The 19911-nt window shown below is 43.1% G+C and overlaps 1 protein-coding gene across 5 annotated transcripts in view; it reads left to right on the forward strand.

Moving 5' to 3' along the window:
• The window catches only part of CTCF (CCCTC-binding factor), a 37302-nt gene extending 18433 nt beyond the window's left edge, over positions 1–18869 (forward strand). For all 5 annotated transcript variants that reach the window (XM_080552637.1, XM_080552636.1, XM_080552635.1 and 2 more), the window contains 10 exons: positions 4190–4982; positions 5650–5820; positions 6493–6626; positions 8088–8208; positions 9017–9166; positions 10764–10924; positions 11345–11527; positions 12260–12395; positions 16082–16249; positions 17313–18869. In XM_080552637.1, the coding sequence (XP_080408763.1) occupies positions 4202–4982; positions 5650–5820; positions 6493–6626; positions 8088–8208; positions 9017–9166; positions 10764–10924; positions 11345–11527; positions 12260–12395; positions 16082–16249; positions 17313–17494 (2187 nt within the window). In that variant the 5' untranslated portion in view covers positions 4190–4201 and the 3' untranslated portion in view covers positions 17495–18869. The remainder of the gene's footprint in view (positions 1–4189; positions 4983–5649; positions 5821–6492; positions 6627–8087; positions 8209–9016; positions 9167–10763; positions 10925–11344; positions 11528–12259; positions 12396–16081; positions 16250–17312) is intronic.
• Positions 18870–19911: the final 1042 nt, after the last annotated feature.

Raw genomic sequence — 19911 nt, forward strand, 5'->3', positions numbered from 1 at the left:
TTTAAAGCCGCAATATACAATTTCTTTGAATGTCCCACAGTTCTTAATGACTGTGCTTTGTTTGGCAACAAATAAATACTTGCTGTTACTTGGTCCATGAAGCTTGATGCAGTTCAGGGTTTGTTTTAGAGGCCGTTGAGAGGCAGGCAAATGTTGTTTTGTGACTGTAGCTTTATTATAAATAACCCAGCTAGAAAAACATGCAATGGCATTAGCAGTCCTAACATGTAAACAACTGTCTCTGGGTTTGTACTGTCTGCGTTGACATCCACAGCAAGTTGTCTTTAATGCTTCTATGACTAAGATTAATGTTATTGTGGGAATGCATTAATTGAATGCTATGTCTCTCAATCTTTTTTACTGTGAGTTCCATCAGCTGTGCTGTACTGGAAGTGTTCTTAAATCATATTTCTAAATGTTAAGATTTTAAACTTTCAAGATGAATGCTGTGCTGGTTAACGAGGCTTTTGCGAGGGGGCCCTGGGTGGCAAATGTTGTGCTGTAACTTGGCTGAGACTTTCTCCTGTGCAGCGGTCAGCAGGGCTAGCTGGAGTTAAGTTACTTTCTCTCAAGCCACATTTTGATTACTTTCTTTGGAATAAGCTGCCCCCATCGTATTTCTGCTTGTTTCAGTTTTTCGGATAAGCAACTCATTAACTATTGGAATAATCTTACATCTGTTTTTTGGCGTTCCAACTTTTTATCTGGTTAGCTGGATTGTGACAGTGCGCTGACCTGGTTAGTGATGCTCTCATCTGAATTGTTAGAGCCTGTTGAGGGAGCAGGTGTGTGAAGGTTTGCTTGAGCTATGGTGTGGGAATTGTGCTAGTTGTTGATTTCAGATGTTCTGTGGTCTTTAAGTGGTCACTCCTCCTTCTGGAGGTTCTTCCCTTGCAGTTCTTTTCAGTCTTGATTTTTCTATAACATCTACTGTTAGCCTGCTTCTTTGTTTTCCTTTTTAGATTCAGTCATTCTGGAACTAAGTTATTGATAAAAGGTAGGGTAACTGTTAGGAAGAAAGATGAAGATAAAGGCCAGAAACAAAAGTTTGGGAGATTGGTAAGATAAAATATGTTCAGCAATTACTATTCCCAGTGTCCTGCTATAATGTCCTTAGTGATAGCAAAGTCCACGTTCTCTGAAATATTGGAAACTGTCTCAGAATTTGGCCTGGGAGGAATATAACTTTTAGGAGCAAAAATACTTGAAGTTAAAGATTGAGAAGTGAAGCTGCATGGGCAGTGCAAAGGTAGAGTCTCTCCAGAGGGCTGGTTCAGTAGGGGAGAGCCCGTACCTTTTACCTCCCCTCCCCTCGAGTTCGGAGGCCATCCTGTGCATCCACATGCATGCATTGCAGGAGGACTTTAATCTGAAGAATCACACTTTCTTGGGAATAAACCTGGGCAGCTGGACATGATTTCTGAGCTGGCCAAGACTCACTGAGATCAGCTGAGACACCTTCTGTACGTTTGCGTGGCTTTCTTTTTTTATTTTTTTGTGGTACATTGCCAACATGGCCTGGATCATTGATAGTTCTCTTTAAGATATTGTAGCACTTCCCCTGGTGACAAGAACCTGGCTTAAAAATACAGCCATTTTTCAGAATAACTTATTTTTACCACAAGGAACAGAGCATATCTCATAGCATGTAATAGGCAGGAGTAAATCCTCATTTGTCTGCTGAATTATCTTGGTTATGAGCTGGGGCCAAGACCCTCCTGGTAGTGCTGCTGCCGTGTGGCTGGCTCACTGCGGGAGGACATTGTGATAGTGCCGGGTAGCTCTGGGGTGAGAGATACTTGTCCCTAGGATAGGAGAAGGGGCAGGGATGGCTTGGTTTCTTTGCTGAGTGGCCGTGAGTCCTTCCATCTGTCATGCGTGTGCACATCCTCCCGTTGTGAGTGCCCTTTGAACAATGTCTTGCTTGCACACTTACCTGGTCTCAGCACAAGCCTGAGCGACCCTGGAGTTACTTCTGGAACTGACAAACCTTCCTGCCAACGTAAGCCATGCGCTGAAATCTTTAAAAGAGAGGAACTTGTTCCTTGGTGGGCACAAGGATGTCCTGGCATGCAGTCTGAGAGGTGATGCCTTGTGCTGGAGCTCCTGCGGGCTCCTCCAGCACGCCGTGAGCCTTGGCCTGTCGGTGGCTCGCAGGGTTTTTGCCAGCTTCAGCAACGGGTCTGATGGGAGCTCCCATCTGAGAGACCCCCCTGAACCGCCCAGTGCTGCTGGCCGCTGCTTTGTTTCACTAAAAGGTATCAAGACAGAATTGCCTTTGCTCTGCAGATGGGCTTGTGCCATTTTTTGGCCTTATCTGAAATCCTTTGCTAATTCCCACCCACCCCAGCCATTTATCACGTTCTTCTGTTTCGCTCCCTCCTTCCTTTCCTTGAGACTTTTGGTCACCTGAAAAGGCTTCTCCTTCTCTCTCCCTACAAATACTTGAGATAATTGAAAGACAATTTGCTCTGATTGTTTCACAGCTGCTCTAGGCCAAAGAGCAAATCTCTGTTCTGATCTCCTGCTGGCTAGTGTTAAGTACTTGCATCATCTTGGGTACTTCAGCTGTTTGTCCATATGGATTTGCTCTGACTTGAAATGCTGAGGGGTGCTAAAGAAAGGAGAGGCAGGATCCCTGCAGGGAGTGCGCATGAAGCCATATGCCGGTATTTCTGGGTATCTGGTGCCCCCTGGAGACTGCTGCTGCCCAAAAGAAATAGAACCAGTATCAAGACCACGCATAAATAGATGACCCTAGTCTGAACAGGCTGAGGAACAGTAAGAACCGTGTTCTCCCAGCAGAAGTGGAGAATATTAGAAAAGCCAGTAAAGTAAAAGCAAGGACTCTCTAAAAACAATATGTCTCTTAACAGCTAATGAGGACTGACAGCTGTGTTTCGTGTATATGTACCCGTGTATTTCCAAAATAAGTATCCAAGATTATGCGTAGATGTTTGAAACAAGTATGATAATGAGCTGAAAAAATAGGTTAAAGAGGTCTGGTCTTGACAGGTCAGGTGATATAATAGGAAAATGTGGAAGTCATAAAAATCTGGTATTGGGATTGGACTTTTATCAGAAGTCCATAGGGAAACTGACATTTTTTTAAATTTTCTTTTTTTTTGAGCAAAAGATATAGCTGTTTAATGACAATTTGAAGCAACCTTCCTACAGAATCAGAGTACAGGAATTGCATACTTCTGGCAAATGCTGAGAAGAGTGCTGGATGGTTTGGGGTGGAAGAAGAGCATAAAATGCTACGCTTGCGTATGGCTATGTTCAGAATTACAACTAAGGCCTTCCCAAACAGCTTTAGCACTGTTGTGTGCTTGGGACTGCGTGGATAAAATTAACCCAGTTCTCATGAGAAGGCTCAGAGTCCCCCAGCTCTGAGTGCAGATCGCTTACACCGAAGTGAAGCTGCTCTGAGCCCTGCTGCTGCTCGTTCAGCCGGAGGAGGGCACTGTGCTCTCACACCAGGCGGCGCCCAGGGGTGGGAGCAGGAACTGAACCTCAGGCTGCTTACAGTATGCTTGAATAACTTATGTCTTTTTTATTTTTGTTTTGATAACGGTACCAGTCAAGTGTGCAGAGAAATTTAAACATATAGGAAATGTTTCCCCTCTCAAACAACTAAGAATATATACAGTAACTTTGAAGACTTAAGTTCTTGCACTCGATTTTTAGTGCTTTTTCTCCCTGAAAAAACTTTGTAGTTCTCAAACATAATAGTTTAAATTGGCAGTTTTTTGCTTGTGATGGTATTTTTTGCCTTTGATATTTATAGACAAAGAGTGACAGGTATTGCTAAGTGAAACACTAAAGAAGCTCAATAAAGAGTAATATTACTTTATGTCTTGCCTGTAGGATTTGCAGTCTTTTAGAAATGGGAATATGTATATTACTTAATCTCTCCTCTTTGTTTTGCTTCCTTTCCAAGGAACTGGTAGAGTCGTCTCACTTCTGAGAGCGTTCTGAGACTGACTTGGTTTACAGTGACAGGAGGCTAGCAGAGACTAATCCTTAATTCTCAGTTTCTGTTTGCTATATAGAATTGCAGTATGTTGCAGCTGTTGAATTGCTTGTTTTCTGTTAGGCTACTTGTCCCTCTGTGGGCTTTGTGCGATTGTTAAAATACCTTGGATGATGTGCAGCATTCATTGTTTTGTTTTTTGTTTTTTTACAGCAAGAAGGTGAAATGGAAGGTGAGGCAGTTGAAGCTATTGTGGAGGAATCAGAAACTTTTATTAAGGGGAAAGAGAGAAAAACCTATCAAAGACGCCGTGAAGGTGGACAGGAGGACGATGCTTGTCATATACCACCAAACCAAGCAGATGGAGGTGAAGTAGTGCAGGATGTCAACAGCGGTGTGCAGATGGTGATGATGGAACAGCTGGATCCAACTCTTCTTCAAATGAAGACTGAAGTAATGGAAGGTGCGGTGCCTCAGGAGACAGAGGCCACGGTGGATGACACGCAGATCATAACACTTCAGGTTGTTAATATGGAAGAGCAGCCTATAAACCTCGGTGAGCTTCAGCTGGTCCAAGTACCTGTTCCAGTGACTGTACCTGTTGCCACCACATCTGTGGAAGAACTTCAGGGAGCTTATGAAAATGAGGTTTCCAAAGGAGGCCTGCAAGAAGGAGAGCCCATGATCTGTCACACCCTGCCTTTACCAGAAGGCTTCCAAGTAGTGAAAGTGGGTGCAAATGGTGAGGTGGAGACACTGGAACAAGGTGAACTTCAGCCACAGGAAGATCCCAATTGGCAAAAAGATCCAGACTATCAGCCACCAGCCAAAAAAACAAAGAAAAACAAAAAGAGTAAGCTTCGTTACACTGAGGAAGGCAAAGATGTGGATGTCTCTGTGTATGACTTTGAAGAGGAGCAACAGGAGGGCTTATTGTCTGAGGTCAATGCAGAAAAGGTGGTGGGCAACATGAAGCCACCTAAACCAACAAAAATTAAAAAGAAAGGTAAGCTTGTCATTTGCAAGTGGATTTTGAGAAGGTGTTTGTTAGGAGGGGACCTTGCAGTATGGTTGCAGTGACTGGGTAGATGCAAATGGGAGTAAAAGAGATGTGTCCAGTGTTACTTGCTGCTTTATATAAGAGTACTCGGGTCTACTGTTTTGTGGGTAAGCCTGCTGTCATGCATATAGGCTACAGAGGAGTTCATTTGCCTTGGTTTGATGATACAGCACTTGTATTCCCCTATAACTACAGTTGAAAAGATTCTGTGTTTTGCTGTAATACGTGTTTAAGAGTTTGTGTACACACTTTTCATCGGTAACAAGCAGTATAATAACCTTTGTTTTTTCTAACCGAGTGCTGAGTAGGGTAAATGATGTAAAATACAGCATTATGTACATCTGCCTTTTCCTTTCTGGAAACTTAAAACTGTAAATTAAGGAGCCCTTTCTAAAGTGGAGTAGGAACATTGAGTACTGGCATACTAATGAAAATTCAAGCCAAGCTAGTCATTGCCTGTGTTCCTAAGGATATGCTGTTGGATTTAATGGCACAAGATTGTTCCTCATAGTAGCTAAACCTACAGGAATCTTTCCTTTTCATTGCTGTTCTCTAATGTTATGCAGAAGACCACAGTACTGTTGAGATTAAAGATTATTTCCTTCATGGCTAGGTGTAAAGAAGACATTCCAGTGCGAACTGTGCAGTTACACTTGTCCACGTCGTTCCAACTTGGACCGCCATATGAAAAGCCACACTGATGAAAGACCACATAAGTGCCATCTCTGTGGCAGGGCTTTCCGGACAGTCACATTACTGAGGAACCACCTCAACACTCACACAGGTACTCTTGCTTTTGTATAAGTTGTTTTCGGAGGATCTGCTTTGTCTTTAGAGCAAAGGAAAGGTTATCTGTCTTGAATCTGTCTGTTTCCTGTTATGGAACAAGCTAAAGAAGAAACTATGCAAGGCTGCTGTCCATTTCTCATATGCATGCTGTTATCCTCTGCCTGGCCAGGTCAGGTGCAGAGCTCATCCTGTACATAGAAAACGAGTCCTGGGCTTGACCTGAAATTACCTTAAGCTGCAGAAAACGTTCCAGTTGTCTTGGTCATTAGTAGTTGTGTTCTAAGCTTCGTGTGGCTGGTGCTTCTTGCAGTAAGGTAAGATGAGGAAAGGCTGGAAATAAACATAAGGGAGTTGAAAACAGAAGCAGGGTGTTTATAAACAGGACCAACTTAGTGGTAGGATCTGTAGCACATTTCTGTTGATCCTTATTTAAATTTCTAGTATAAAATAACTGGTAATTAAACTGTGATGAAACTTAGTGTATTGTGATGTTTCTGCCAAAAAAAAAAAGGTAATCTCTTGTTTTCTCTTCATATCAATACCCACATTATGTCTAGCTGGGTGGTTTGAGATTTGTGAATAACCAAGAGGTATTGTGAGTGTCCTGTATCTTTTTTGTCACTAAATCTGAATGTCATCATCTTCCTGTTTTGCTGCAACTGCTCAGGTACTCGCCCTCACAAGTGCCCAGACTGCGACATGGCCTTTGTGACTAGTGGAGAGTTGGTTCGGCATCGCCGCTACAAACACACCCATGAGAAACCATTCAAATGTTCAATGTGCGATTATGCTAGTGTGGAGGTATGTTAGTTAATTGTTACAGTACTGAATATTTGCTTGTATAGTTCAAGGCTTGTTCACCATCTGTTACAAGCTCTGCTCCTAGGCATTTCCTCCTTGGCCATTTAAAAAAACCTCTAAGCAAAAAAATTATAAATCAGGTCTGTTCTTGGAAACAAATGGTGGATTTTCCTCAGTTAATGAGAAACTAGTTTGAGAGCACTGAGAGCACACTGAGATCCTAGATGACTTCCATTTCCTTTGTTGGTGATAAGTTATTGTTTTTGCTTTTTTTTAAATTGGTCTTAAAGGTGGTGAAAGGAACTGTAGTGTGCTCCATGTTGAAGGAGGCAGCCATCTCCTGAGTAGGATGTGCTTTTCAGACAGTTTTAGAAACATGTATTATACACGGTATTTATGCTGTTAAGGCGACTGTAGCCAAAATTAATGGCCCTTTGCCTCAATATTACTGAAAATCACCTTTGCTGCTATCTGTTGGTTGTTGAATTTGCTCAAGTAAACAAAGCTTATTTAAATGCTTTCCCCAATGCAGTGCTGTTACTGATGCTGCAGAACAACTTTTATGTTGTAATAGAAATTGTACAGCATGATGGGGATAAGAAACTCGAGCAAGATAAGAGCAACATGACTTAAAATATGGAACGTGTGCAGTGGAAGAAGGGTACAGTGGGAGATGTTGAGCAAGGGATTGTGTTTATCTCCCTGAGCTGTGACTGCAGGGCTGTAATTCTGGACCCTGTGGTTTCGAGTGCTGAGTAAACTGCATTTGCAATGATTTTTCATAGTATGCGTTAAGAAAGAATGACCATATTGGTCTTAATGTGAGCTTGTGCTGCATTTTGTAGACAATGGTTGTTGATTATGCAGCATGCTCTTACTTGAGCAGAAAATTCCTTACGCTGATTTTTTTTAACCTGGGTTCACGCCTTCTAGATAAAAGCAGGAGAGTAAAAGAATGAAGTCAACCTGTTGATTGTAGGTCTAGACTTCAGCTCTTCTTAGCAAGAATTTATCTTCTATCTCAAAGGAACTGGAGAACACTCAAGAAAGCACCCTGTGGAGAAAAATGTATGGTGCGGGGGAACATTACGCTCTTGCCCCACCATCCAATATTCTCCTTAGGTGCTTTGGTTTCCCAGAACATTTTCTTGTTTCTCTCCAGGGTAGTTTCAAATTTTAGCATGTCCTCAAACAATGACATGGTTGATACCAGTAAGGAGCACAAGACTCTAAATGAAGCTGTGCTGCATGTGGGAAGGGCAGGGCTTGGCAATGAGGTTGGCAGGTGAAGTACAATGGGAGAGGGGGAGTGGTTTTGCGCCGCATGACAGTGGTATTGAAACATGCTTGCTTATGTTTGTTTTAGTGACGAGGTAAAATGAAAATCTGCTTCTTGACTTGTACTTTTGGAAGTCTGACCTGCTCATCTATGCTAACTTCAGTCTTATTTTTGGCTTTCAGGTTAGCAAATTGAAACGCCACATTCGTTCTCACACTGGAGAGCGTCCGTTCCAGTGCAGCTTGTGCAGCTATGCCAGCAGGGATACTTACAAACTGAAGAGGCACATGAGGACCCACTCTGGTATTGCTGACGTGGTTTTTCTTTTTAGTGTTTGTTTCAGTGTCAGATTGCTGAGACTGTAATGTGTGGTGACACTCTTAATTGGAGAAAAAAAAAAAACAAACTTTCTATTTAATGTAAAACCTTTATAAAGTCTGTAGCTGAAGAGCATGCACCATAGTTTATAAGCACTTTAAATAAAATTCATAAAATGTTAGTAATTACTACACTGAGAAGTGAGCATGGAGGATTCAGATTTCCAGTTTCAATGTAAGGTGTTAAAATATGTCCCCTTCTAGTATGAAAAGAAGATATTTCTTCTATTATTAGTGTTCCAGTTAAAGATTAGAGCCATTTTCAGTTTCATAATTGTGTAGTTATAAAAGCATCTCATGTTTGTAGTCCATAAAGACCCTGATTTTTTTCTTCGATAGAAATAGAATTTTTTAGCACAGAATGTTGCTGGAATGCCAGGTTGATGATACCCCTAAACCTGAAGGGGGGAAAACTGCCCTTGTGTGTACATAAGTATTCAGAAACCCCCGAAAAAAAAAAAATATCTGATGCTATTTATTTTTTTCTGGCAGTCAGCAGGTAGGTCTTCCAGGTATTTCCTCAGGTTTCACTGATTTGTTTAAAGAGTGGACTTGGGATTCTTTGTAGAAAGATGCATAAAAGAACTAAAACTTCCAAAGAGACATTGAGATCTTTCTGTAGTTACTATTTTTATCTTCTAGCTGTCTGTTGTGAGTTTGAGAGGTTTGGGGCTTCTTGGTTAGATTTTTTTAATAAAAGTACTTGTGCTATTTTTTTCTTTCTGCTACTGAAGGAGAGAAGCCATATGAATGTTACATCTGCCATGCTCGCTTCACTCAAAGTGGTACCATGAAGATGCACATTTTGCAGAAGCACACAGAGAACGTGGCCAAATTTCACTGTCCTCACTGTGATACTGTTATAGCGAGAAAGAGTGACTTGGGTATGTATCTCTGAAAAGTGGTCATTTGGTGAAAATACTACAAAAGACTTTCTCAAAATTAGAGTTCAAGTAAGCCAACTGCTGTCTGCTTTTTAACCTAATAGTTCTGATAACTACAAAATGAAGCACAGACTTAAATGTGTGGTTTGTAATACACACTTAGCTTACCATAACTGCTGCAGACTGAGAACGTTCTGTTTCTTTTCATTACTTGAAAGCGTAGGATGCTTTCCAAGTGTACAAGGCAAGTTACTATTTTCAGGACTATAGATATGAGGCATTTATTGAATTTGGACTAATATTACAACTACATGTGGGTTAGGTCTGAGAAACCAAAAAGTCAATTGGCTTGACCTCTTCCATGTTGGAGGCCGTTACATTTCATCCATATACATCTGACTGAGCTAAAAGGCTTGAATTTGAATAAATACTTTCATTTTCCAGGAAGTGGAGCTGTGTGCCACAGACAGAATAGGAGACAGAGTTGCCACAAAAGCCCTGAGTTCTTGCAGTAGCAGAGTGTTGATCTAGTGAGCAGTGATTCCAGCAGGCAAGCTCTCTGATGTACAAGAAGGTGAAAAATAATATCATGCCCAGAGCAGCTGAGAAAGAAGCCACGATTTGGCAGAACTTTCAGTCTGTAAGCAAAATAAGCAAAATATCAACCATGTAATGGAAAGGCAGGCTCCCTTCCAATAAAGAAGAATTTGAAGTGCTACGTTGAGAGGCAGTTTGAGTGGATGGCAGCCAAATGATGTCAGGTGTCTCCCAGAGCAAACGAGAACTGATTTACAACAGAGAAAAACTGATGTTAACTATGAAGAATTTTTCTCCTAATAATGGTTTAGTCTACAACAGGTTACCTTGTGCAGCTGTGGTATGCTCTTAGTTTGAGTATTTTAAAGGAGTTACTAAAACCTCTCTCAGGGATTATCTGCTGGTATCCCCATTGCCTTCTATCCCTGTCACTTTGGCTTCCAGTCTTGCAGAAAATCCTGTTTCCCAACGTATTACCTGGCTTCTGGCTGTATTCAGGCAATTCAGAGTAGTCTTAAGTGTCTTGTGGGCTGTTATGTTTTACTTAGATAATCTTCGTGTGTTACATAAATTTCACTAGCAAAAACTCACATTGCGCTGTCCTCCAAGGGAATCCTTGTGGATGGATACTGTCAGCATCAGACCTGGTCGCTGATGTCTCTGTTGTCTGTTGTGTTTTGAGATTAGTGTAGATGGTTTGAAAAATCATCTAAGATGCCTGCAGGGCTTTTTGTGTATAATAACTTATGTTAAAAAACAAACCTTACGTGGCATAACATCAAATGGAATTGCACTGTGTGAACATTGATGGCTACTAATGAGTAAAATCAAAATTCTGTGGGAAATCTTGGAGTTTTTCTGCAAGACCTTTCTGTCTAGAAATTGTTCTGGTTGCTTTTACTTATGTGTCTGTCTTTTTTGGTGGAATCCTAAACTAACTGTTCAGTCTCCTGACTTGATTCAGGAGTATGTGGAGGGAATAATGCTAAGGGACCGCAAACTGGTCTCTTCCATGTTTGGAAAGCCATCGCGGTTAAAGCCTCTGTTTCTTTGCTCCTAGGTGTTCATTTGCGAAAGCAGCATTCCTACATTGAACAGGGCAAGAAGTGTCGCTATTGTGATGCTGTGTTTCATGAACGCTATGCCCTCATACAGCATCAAAAGTCTCACAAGAATGAGAAGCGCTTCAAGTGTGACCAGTGTGATTACGCATGCAGACAGGTAAGCTGGTGGGACTGGCACCCCTTCTGAGCATTGGAACAGGAGATTAAAAAAGGAGGTAGAAATCTTAGCTGTTAAGTTTGACTGTCAAGATCAAATAAGCTCTCCCCTTCTTTTGAAGGGTGTGAAGGAAAAGTTTGGTGGCCTGTGCTGCTTGGTGTAGTGCTTCCTCCCTGTACCTTCTAAGGCAGATAAGTCACAACCTTGGTGTATCTGTTGATGAAGAAATAAGTCTGTATAGGATGGGAGTAGCTGGGACCGAATATACCATCCATCGAGATGTTCTCACATTCCTGCAGAGCCATCTTTTTCTGACACTGCTCCTAAACTAAAGTTTGGCTTCTTTGTGGCCGAAAATCATCTCATCTGTGTGTGTATGAGTTCTTAAGTTACTCTTGCTGTTTTGATTGTTCCTGTCAGGAGCGGCACATGGTCATGCATAAACGGACCCATACTGGAGAAAAGCCTTACGCCTGTAGCCATTGTGATAAAACCTTCCGTCAGAAACAGCTCCTTGATATGCACTTCAAACGATACCATGATCCCAACTTTGTCCCTGCTGCCTTTGTCTGTTCCAAGTGTGGTAAAACATTCACTCGCAGGGTAAGGGAATATACTGGTTTGGATTACAGATTTTTTGGTGGAATGAGGGTTGGTGGGGGGGAACAGGAACGATGGCATGTTTACCCACGGGGAAGGTACAGGCGACAACACTACCCTTTAAAATAGAACACTTGTTTCTTAGACGAGACCTGGTATAATTCAGAATTAGTACTATTGTGTACTAGCATTGACATTGTGAACAAAGTGAAAATTCAGCTTTCTGAATAAAAGTCATCTTTGTGGGCCTCCTCTGGACCTGCTCTCACAGACCCACCTCCTTCTTGTGCTGGGGCCCCGGACTGGATGCAGGACTCCAAGTGGGGCCTCACAAGGGCAGAGCGAAGGGGCATAGTCACCTCCATCCCCTGCTGGCCGCTCCTCTCTTGATGCAGCCCAGGATGCAGTTGGCCGCCTGGGCTGCACGCACACTGCTGGCTCACATCGAGCTTTTCATCCACCAGAACCCCCAAGTCCTTCTCTGCAGGGCTGCTCTCAATGAGTTCTCTTGGTCCATCCTCGTGTCTCAGATTGCCGTGAGCCAGGTGCAGCACCTTGCACTTGGACTTGTTGAACCTCATTAGGTTCATGTGGGCTCAATTCTCAAGCTCGTCCAGGTTTCTTAGTTAATCAGAAGTTGTCAGAAATATGTTTGTAAATACAGAACCAGAATATTTCATCTTATTTTAACGCATGTTGTGTTTTTTGTTCTTTTCCCTCTTTTCCATGGATTAGAACACGATGGCCAGACATGCTGATAATTGTTCTGGCCTAGATGGTGGGGAAGGAGAGAATGGGGGAGAGACAAAGAAGGGCAAACGTGGCCGAAAGAGGAAGATGCGCTCTAAGAAAGAAGATTCCTCTGATAGTGGTAAGAAACAACTCAGTACATTCTAAGAGTTGGAGACCTGTGATTCACTCCTTGTTAGCTGTTAGTTTGCCCACTTTGCAGGTTTGTTTTGGTACTTGAAAGGCTTTTATCTAGTTAGTAACCAAAAAATAATAGTATACGGTCAGGTACAGAAATGACTGCCTGTAATGGAATGTGAATTCTGCCATCCTGTGCTCTTCCTAAGACCGTGCAGTTGAAAAAACTCAGTTCCTCTCCTGCCTGCTTTTCTGTGCGTTACATTCTCTGGCAGTGTTTTCAGTGTCCCAGAAGAAACTCTGTGTTTCTCTGTTATGAAATGCCACATGCTCCCACTTTGCTGCTACAGGATAGCATACGGCATGTCCAAACAACTCCAGTGTTGGATTAGCTTGGATTCTTCAGTGGGAAAGGGAAGGGAGCATACAAGAGAGTGGTGGAGAGAGTGCAGGCAATTTATGGACTCTTATAAAAGGCCTGCTGAGCCAGTTAAAGGGTCAGGAAGCAGGTGGTGTCTTCCACTTCACAGATGTTGTTGCAGATACACTGGTATTGAGAAGATGGTCATTGAGGGGCTCTTGGAGGTGCTGGCCAACATGCCAGAAGCTGGGTTGGGTGTAATTCATAATAGGGTGGCTACTGTTTGTAAGCTTCTCCAGAACAGGGCAACAGCAAACTGTTGCAGCAGGTAAACTGCCTTCACTGTGGTATTCTTTGTGAAGGGAAAACTCATAGCCTTTCCTCCTGATGGAGGGAAAGCTGTCATGTCTTCAGCAAGAAAATCCAGGTGGAGTCTAAAGACCAGCCAGTTCAAAGATGATTCTGCAAAGGCAGTGTTGCTAATTAGTCTTTCATCTGAAGTGCTTTCTGCAATTAACAAGGGGTGTAGGTTGGGGCAACAGGGATACGTTCTGGTTAGAGAATGTGCATCTGAAAATCTTACGTAGCAAACAGGTTTTACAGGAAATCAGATGGGTATGGTCAAACTGCTGGTTGTGCAAACCTTGACAGCAGAAACTCCAATTTCTGAAACTCGTATTTGTACAGATTCTTGAAAAAGCGTTACAGTCAGTTGGATAAAGCACATGTAACTAATTGTTCATTTAAAACATGGAATCATCTTGGAGCCGGGAGTAAAATCTTGATGGAAACCAAATCAAAACACATTAAAAATTAAATACTCCAGAATCACATCTGGTTTGTAGGCCTCCAGTAAATGTAGAATCATAGAATCACTTAGGTTGAAAACCCTAATTTTATTTAGTTTGTATTATCTGGGTTTCAAAACTGTTTTGGGGGAAGGTGGTCAAGAATCATGCTTGTTAGATGAACTGGTGAGTGTTATGTGACTGGCTCAGACTCTGTGGCTGAGACAACTCCTTCATCCTCACATGAGTTTCCAAGTCTTGACTGACTTCTTCAGAAGTCATCTGATAGAAAAATAATTCACCACTGTGAGCTGAGTAGCAGTATGGAAAAGGTTCCAACTACATTCTCTGCTGAGTTGCAGTGTGCAGTGTTGTTCTTACCTCTTGATCTGCAGTTTCATGAGTTTCTGCAACTTCTACATTTCTAAGAATGGTGAGCAAAGCTGCGATGAAGCAGACCCTTTTGATGAAGCATGCTGGACATGTTCAGGACAATCTGAACATGTTGATGGTGCTAACTTTAAAGAGTGTTCTGAATAGTAAAGTTTAGAGTAATTAGCTCAGTTAACAATATAAAAACCGGAGGGGAAAAAAAAAAAGCAGATGCCACGATTGGAGTCTGCTCCAAAATGCAGTTAGATGCAGAGCTGTCATGGATGGGAGCTGCCATCATAAATCCATTGAGTAGATGGGGCCTCAAAATGTACTTTAGTAGGCTCTCCTGCCTTGGAAGAAGGGCCTCGGGGAAGATCCATTTGGTCACTGCTTGGTGAATTGCGTGTTGGTGGCCCTGGAAAGCACAGTGAATGATCTGCAGAACTGCATTCATTTGTAGTGCTTAAGAACTCCCCGGTGCTGTGTGGTTCTGACATATTTAACTTCGGATTTTGAGGTCTTGGACATAAGTTCCAATGTTAGGGAGCTGTGTCCTGTTTTCCTGTCTGCTTAACAGAAAAAGATCAAGAACGGCACTGTTGTTTTTTGAGGGCTAGGAGACTTGCTTGTGGATCACTTTCAAGTGTTAGTTTTGCAGAAGTACAGTAGTCACCGCTACCAGGTGAAGTGTGTTGGAGGAAAATAAATCATGCCAGAGATCCAGTAGCCCAAGGGAGGCAAGGCTGCTGCTGCTCCATTGCAGTCCAACCAGTAACAGGGCTGAAGGTGAGATTGCAGGAGGCACACGCACACTGAGCGCACGTATAGGCCATGTATGTATGTGGCTGGCCAGAGATCAGAAAGAGCACTCGTGAACACAGGCAGCACCAACAGCCTCGTCCTGCTCCCTCCGTGGCCAAGCAGGCTGGAGAAGTCCGCTAGTGAGAGCACACCTGCAAGGTGAATCCCTCCAGCAAATGGGTTCAGATACTTGGTCTGCCCAGGTGCTTGCACCTGCACATAACCAGCGCTCGAGGCTGCAGCCCTGCTCAGGTTGCTGGTACAGACGGTTGCACATGTGCAGGCTCTCACAGACACCCAGGAATTTCTAGGTCCCAATAATTCTCCCCCTTCCCCCAAGTTCTTACACTGTGCAAGCACTGTCACAACCCAGAGCCAGCCCTTAGGGACCTCCTTACTTCTTCCAGGCCACTTCACCTGTTTCACCAGCTGGTCCAGATTCATCTTTGCTCGTGATGGGACGTGTGTGCCCCTGCACTCCAGTCACTGGACACGCAGGCCCCCCAGCCTATGGTAGATTCCAGTTGCTGCACACAGGATACAGATACTAACCAGGGACAGAGTTAGAAATTTAATAAGGCAATAAGACAATGTGCCAAGGGTATAGCAAGGCAAGAGTACCAACCAGCAAGCTGTTTACACAAAAGGGCCCCTTTTGTGCCTTTGCCATTCTGTTTTCCCATGCTTATTCCTCTCCAAATCACCTAAACCCCTCCCTTTTCCCACTTTTGTTTCCTACCCTGAACATCCCATAAGAAGACCTGTGTGATCCCACACTGCCTTTCCCCACCTCCACACATCCCATAATTTGTCCCAAGCCCAGGCAACAGCCCCTCCTTTGTCCAAAAGGTGATCTAGATTGCTGCTTCCCTTGACTTGTTGTGGTGGGTTTCATGTCTGGACAGTGGGGCTGGTGGCTCTCCTGGGAGTGGCTTGGGCAAGGCGTTTGTTCCTGAGAGTCCTTGGTTTGGGTTCCTGCCTGCTCTTGTGCAGGGGCACCTCTGGGTTGTGCAGGTGGCGCTGCAGTGGGCTGATGGCCCCTCTGATGGGCCTGGGAGTAGCCCAGCAGTGTGGTGTTTGGGCTCCCCATCCAGCCGTCTCTGAGCTCCTTTGTGGGTGTGCAGAGGGGCTTTCATTGCGTAGTCTTAACATGGTCGTGTTTCCTTTTGCTTTTCTAAATGGCCATTTGTGGCCTCTGATGTGAAGGTAACTGGCAGTCTGTGCCACCAGCTTCTCCACAAAGGCTTCGTTTGCCTTCTTCCCCTGGTTTGACTCCTTTTAGATGAGGATTCGATGATTTTTCTGTAGATAGATGTTTCATTCTTGTTTAAACTGAAGACTTACCTGGTACAATGCTTCTTGTAGAGGAAAATGCTGAACCAGATTTGGATGATAATGAAGATGAGGAAGAGACAGCAGTAGAAATTGAGGCCGAACCAGAAGTCGAGCAAGAGGCTCCTGCACCACCTCCCAGTAAGAAAAGAAGAGGAAGACCACCAGGCAAAGCTGCCACTCAAACAAAACAATCCCAGCGTAAGTCACTGTTTGAAGCTCCTGTTACTCTGCTTGAACTGCTTTGTTCCTTGGATTTGGCAATTCTTACAAGAGAACTGATCCCCTCAAATGAGCTTATTAAAAAAAAAATAACTGTACTTGCCTCTACTTTGCAAAGACCACACCTTTTGTTTGAAAAGAGTTGCAAGTGTTTCCTGGTCATGAGGATGCATAATTGCTTCAGCCTATGCAAAAAGGAGAGGACTTTTTTTTTTTTTTTTAAGTATTATTTAAACTATGCAAACTGCTCATTTCTTTTTTTCCCTAGTTGGTGTGTATATTAACGTACAGTTACTGTTAAAGTAATTGTTAGCACAATCACCATGTTATTCTGACCTTTGCAGACTTTTGCAGTATTACCACAAATTAACACACTTCAGGGCTGTACTTCTGAGCATAGCATAAATGCAGACAGTTTCAACTGTAGTTTTCTCTTTAAGAATAAAAATCAATAACTCTGCAAAGTCTTAAATTCAAAACAAAACACAAAAAACAACCAACTAGGTGCAAAGCAGGAAAGGCAAATCTGTTCCTGCAGGGGGTGATGGCTCCCCAGTGGCTTGGCTGTCTGCTCAGTGCTACAGATGTGTCCTTCCTAGAATAACAACCTGCGGAAGCATTTTGTGCTGACTCTGCCACTAGTGTCACCAGACTCACCTAAATTTGAAGCTTTTCCTTGCACCATGCATGAAGAGAGGCTGATTTGATACACACCCATACATTGGTGTAGCCTTGTTTGTGGATTACTCTGCAAAATCCACTGTTTGAATGTCTTAAAGTTCCAGTGTACCTTATGATACTTGTACCAGTAGCAAGTATTTATACAGAGGCAAGGAAACAGAAGGTTGATGATTAGATGAGTGAAGCAGAGTGAAACACTGCACTGATGTGGGAATGCCTTCATTGTGGGCCCCGCCTTCTCTTTCCATGCAGGAGACTAAATACCTACTAAAAAATCATCTGACGAGGCCAGCTCTGGGAAGAAAAAAAAAAAAAAAAGGTGCAATTTTTCTCCCTCACCCTTTGCTTTCTGCCCTTCTAGCTGCAGCAATCATTCAGGTTGAAGACCAGAACACTGGTGAAATTGAAAATATTATAGTTGAAGTAAAGAAAGAACCTGATGCAGAAACAGTAGAGGAAGAGGAGGAAGCTCAGCCTGCTGTAGTGGAAGCTCCAAATGGAGACCTCACTCCTGAGATGATTCTCAGCATGATGGACCGGTGATGGAGGAAGACCACGCTGGATGACTGAACTGGCCTGGGCTGTGTTTAAGCGGCTCAAATCTATTTTTCCTTTTACCTTTTTTCTTGGCTTTGGGAAATGCATCATTTTAGACCATTTTACCAAACATACTGGGAAATAAAACTTCAAAATGATGTTAGAATGTGATTTAACTAGAACTTGCTGTTTTATGTTAGCATTACAGGATCATGGAACATTAGGAAATATTTTGGAGTCCTTGAGGGTTTCCTGTGAGGTGCTTGATTAGTTTTTCTCTGAACTGCATCGTAAACGCGGTCCTTGGGCCAGCTTTACATGCAACAAGTTTTATTATACAAAAGTGGAAGCCTTGACTAGAGTATGTGGTAAACCACTCCGGACTTGCCCTTCCAGTTCCCAGAGTCCTTGAGCCTCCTTCTCTCAGTAGTGTTTTTAACTGTAAATGCAGACTTGGGAGGGTTCTAGACTTTTAAAATGTTTTTTGCTTTTCCCCACTGACTAGCTCCGGTTCTCCAAGTCGGCTGCACACGGTAGTTTTGGCATGCTCCAACTGGTTTCTGTCCTTAATATGCTTTGCTTTCTGCAAAGCATTTCTGTAATGGTCAAGCTTGTAAATAACTTTTTTTTACATTTAAATCTTTTTCCATTAATTAAGAGGTATGCAAAAATGCAGTTTAAATAAACCCCAGTATTTTAATTCCTTTTGAACTAAGTGACAAGAAGATCGATAGAGTGTAAATGTTGGAAAAACTGTTGATAACCAATCACGTAGAGATGTACCCAGACTATTGCTTGCAGAACAACAGAAACCCACACATAAAATCTGGTTTTGAAATGCACAAAACTGGCATTTGAAACATGTATAATTAACCTTCTTTTTGAGTTATAACTTCACGACTACATTTTCTTTGCTCTATCTTGTAGTTGTATTTTGTGTTTATGAATCCTATGTTAAGGCAGAAGTGGTGATTTATAAGTGGGTCACTGCAGCCCTCAAAACCTGGGCCAGGAAATTTTAATAGGTCAGTAATTACACAATTTTGGATCTCTAATAAAGACAAAAAAGGAATAATGTGAAATACAAATGATGCCTGTATATGAAACTGTCACATGTTAAAATATGTAAGCTTTTTATAGAGCCTCAGTCTTGCTGATTTCAAACAAATTTTTCTTCTATGTATCGCTTTTAAGAGAGCTATCAGTTTAGCTATCAGACTCTAGGTTGATGCATTTTTGTACTTAGCTGTACTGTGTGATATTTTTCATTATTTTAGGAAGCCAACATGGGGAAAAAATACTGTTATAAAATATGTAATGGGGTTTGAAAGCTGGGAAGGAGAATATACTGCTGTACAGCTAATAAATAATAATGGATTAACATGCGTGCTCACCGGCTGCTTTCTTTGGGCATAACAACTGTGTGAGCTGGCAGTGATCTCCGGACTGTAAAGCCCCTCTTGGAAGGATGCTGCAGGCCTGCCTGCACAAACAGGGAGCAGCCGCTTACAGTGCAATGGGCTCTTCTCGTCGTGGGTGTTCCTCTGCCGTGTGCTGAATGCAGGGTGACAAGCTATGAAATTAAATCGTGGCATGCTGCTGTCAGTCACAGGTGAGTGTGCAGATAACCAAGCATCATTACTGTGGCGTAGGCAGCGCACCGAGCTATGCTACCTTACAGCAGCTCCTTTGTGTCCCAGGGGTCTAAGCTGCTCTGCTGGGGCTGTGTTGAGGCTGGGCAGAGGTAATGTAAAATGTGCTGGGCTGGCTGCTCACTGACACTTGTATCACTTACAGCTTTAAGCAAGAAGTAATGTCAAGAGTATTTAACTAGGCGTGTGGTGACTACCTATCACTGATCCTGAGACGTGGTCCTTCGTAAACTCGCAGAGGAAAGCTGTCTCAGGGTTGATGCCTGGAATCCTGAGGAGGATGGGAGCTTATTTCATAGCTCGTGTGCTCACGAGCCCAAAGAGATACTTCAGACAGAGGCAGTGCTCCGAAGGAAATGCAATTTTATGTAAGCCTAGAGCTAGGGATGCCTTGTGGTGAGCCAGAAAGCTGAAGGTGTCAGCAGCCGTAGTCCTGCAGCGCGTGCTAGTGCTGATGGAGCAGAGACGTGTAGCTAACTGTGGCTGTTGCCATCCCTCAGCCCTGCTCTGCTTGTGCCTGGCCCAGGGCTCGCGCTGTAGCAGCGGTGTGTATCGATGCCACGTCCCTGGGGTCGCAGTGAATGCTGTCAGTCTTCCTTCCGTGAGCCTGACGGGTAAGCCACGAGCTCTTAGGCACTGGGGCTCGGGCCTCTGCTGCCAAGTGGAGCATGAAAGATGTTTTATGATGGCTTTAACTAGTGACCTGTGGTGGTGCCCTGAGGAGGTGTGTGCGCTCTAGCAGAGGCCATCCTTGGTCTGCATGCATTTTGT

Source organism: Anser brachyrhynchus, assembly GCF_964034855.1.
Source record: "Anser brachyrhynchus genome assembly, chromosome: 12".
Taxonomy (NCBI): domain Eukaryota; kingdom Metazoa; phylum Chordata; class Aves; order Anseriformes; family Anatidae; genus Anser; species Anser brachyrhynchus.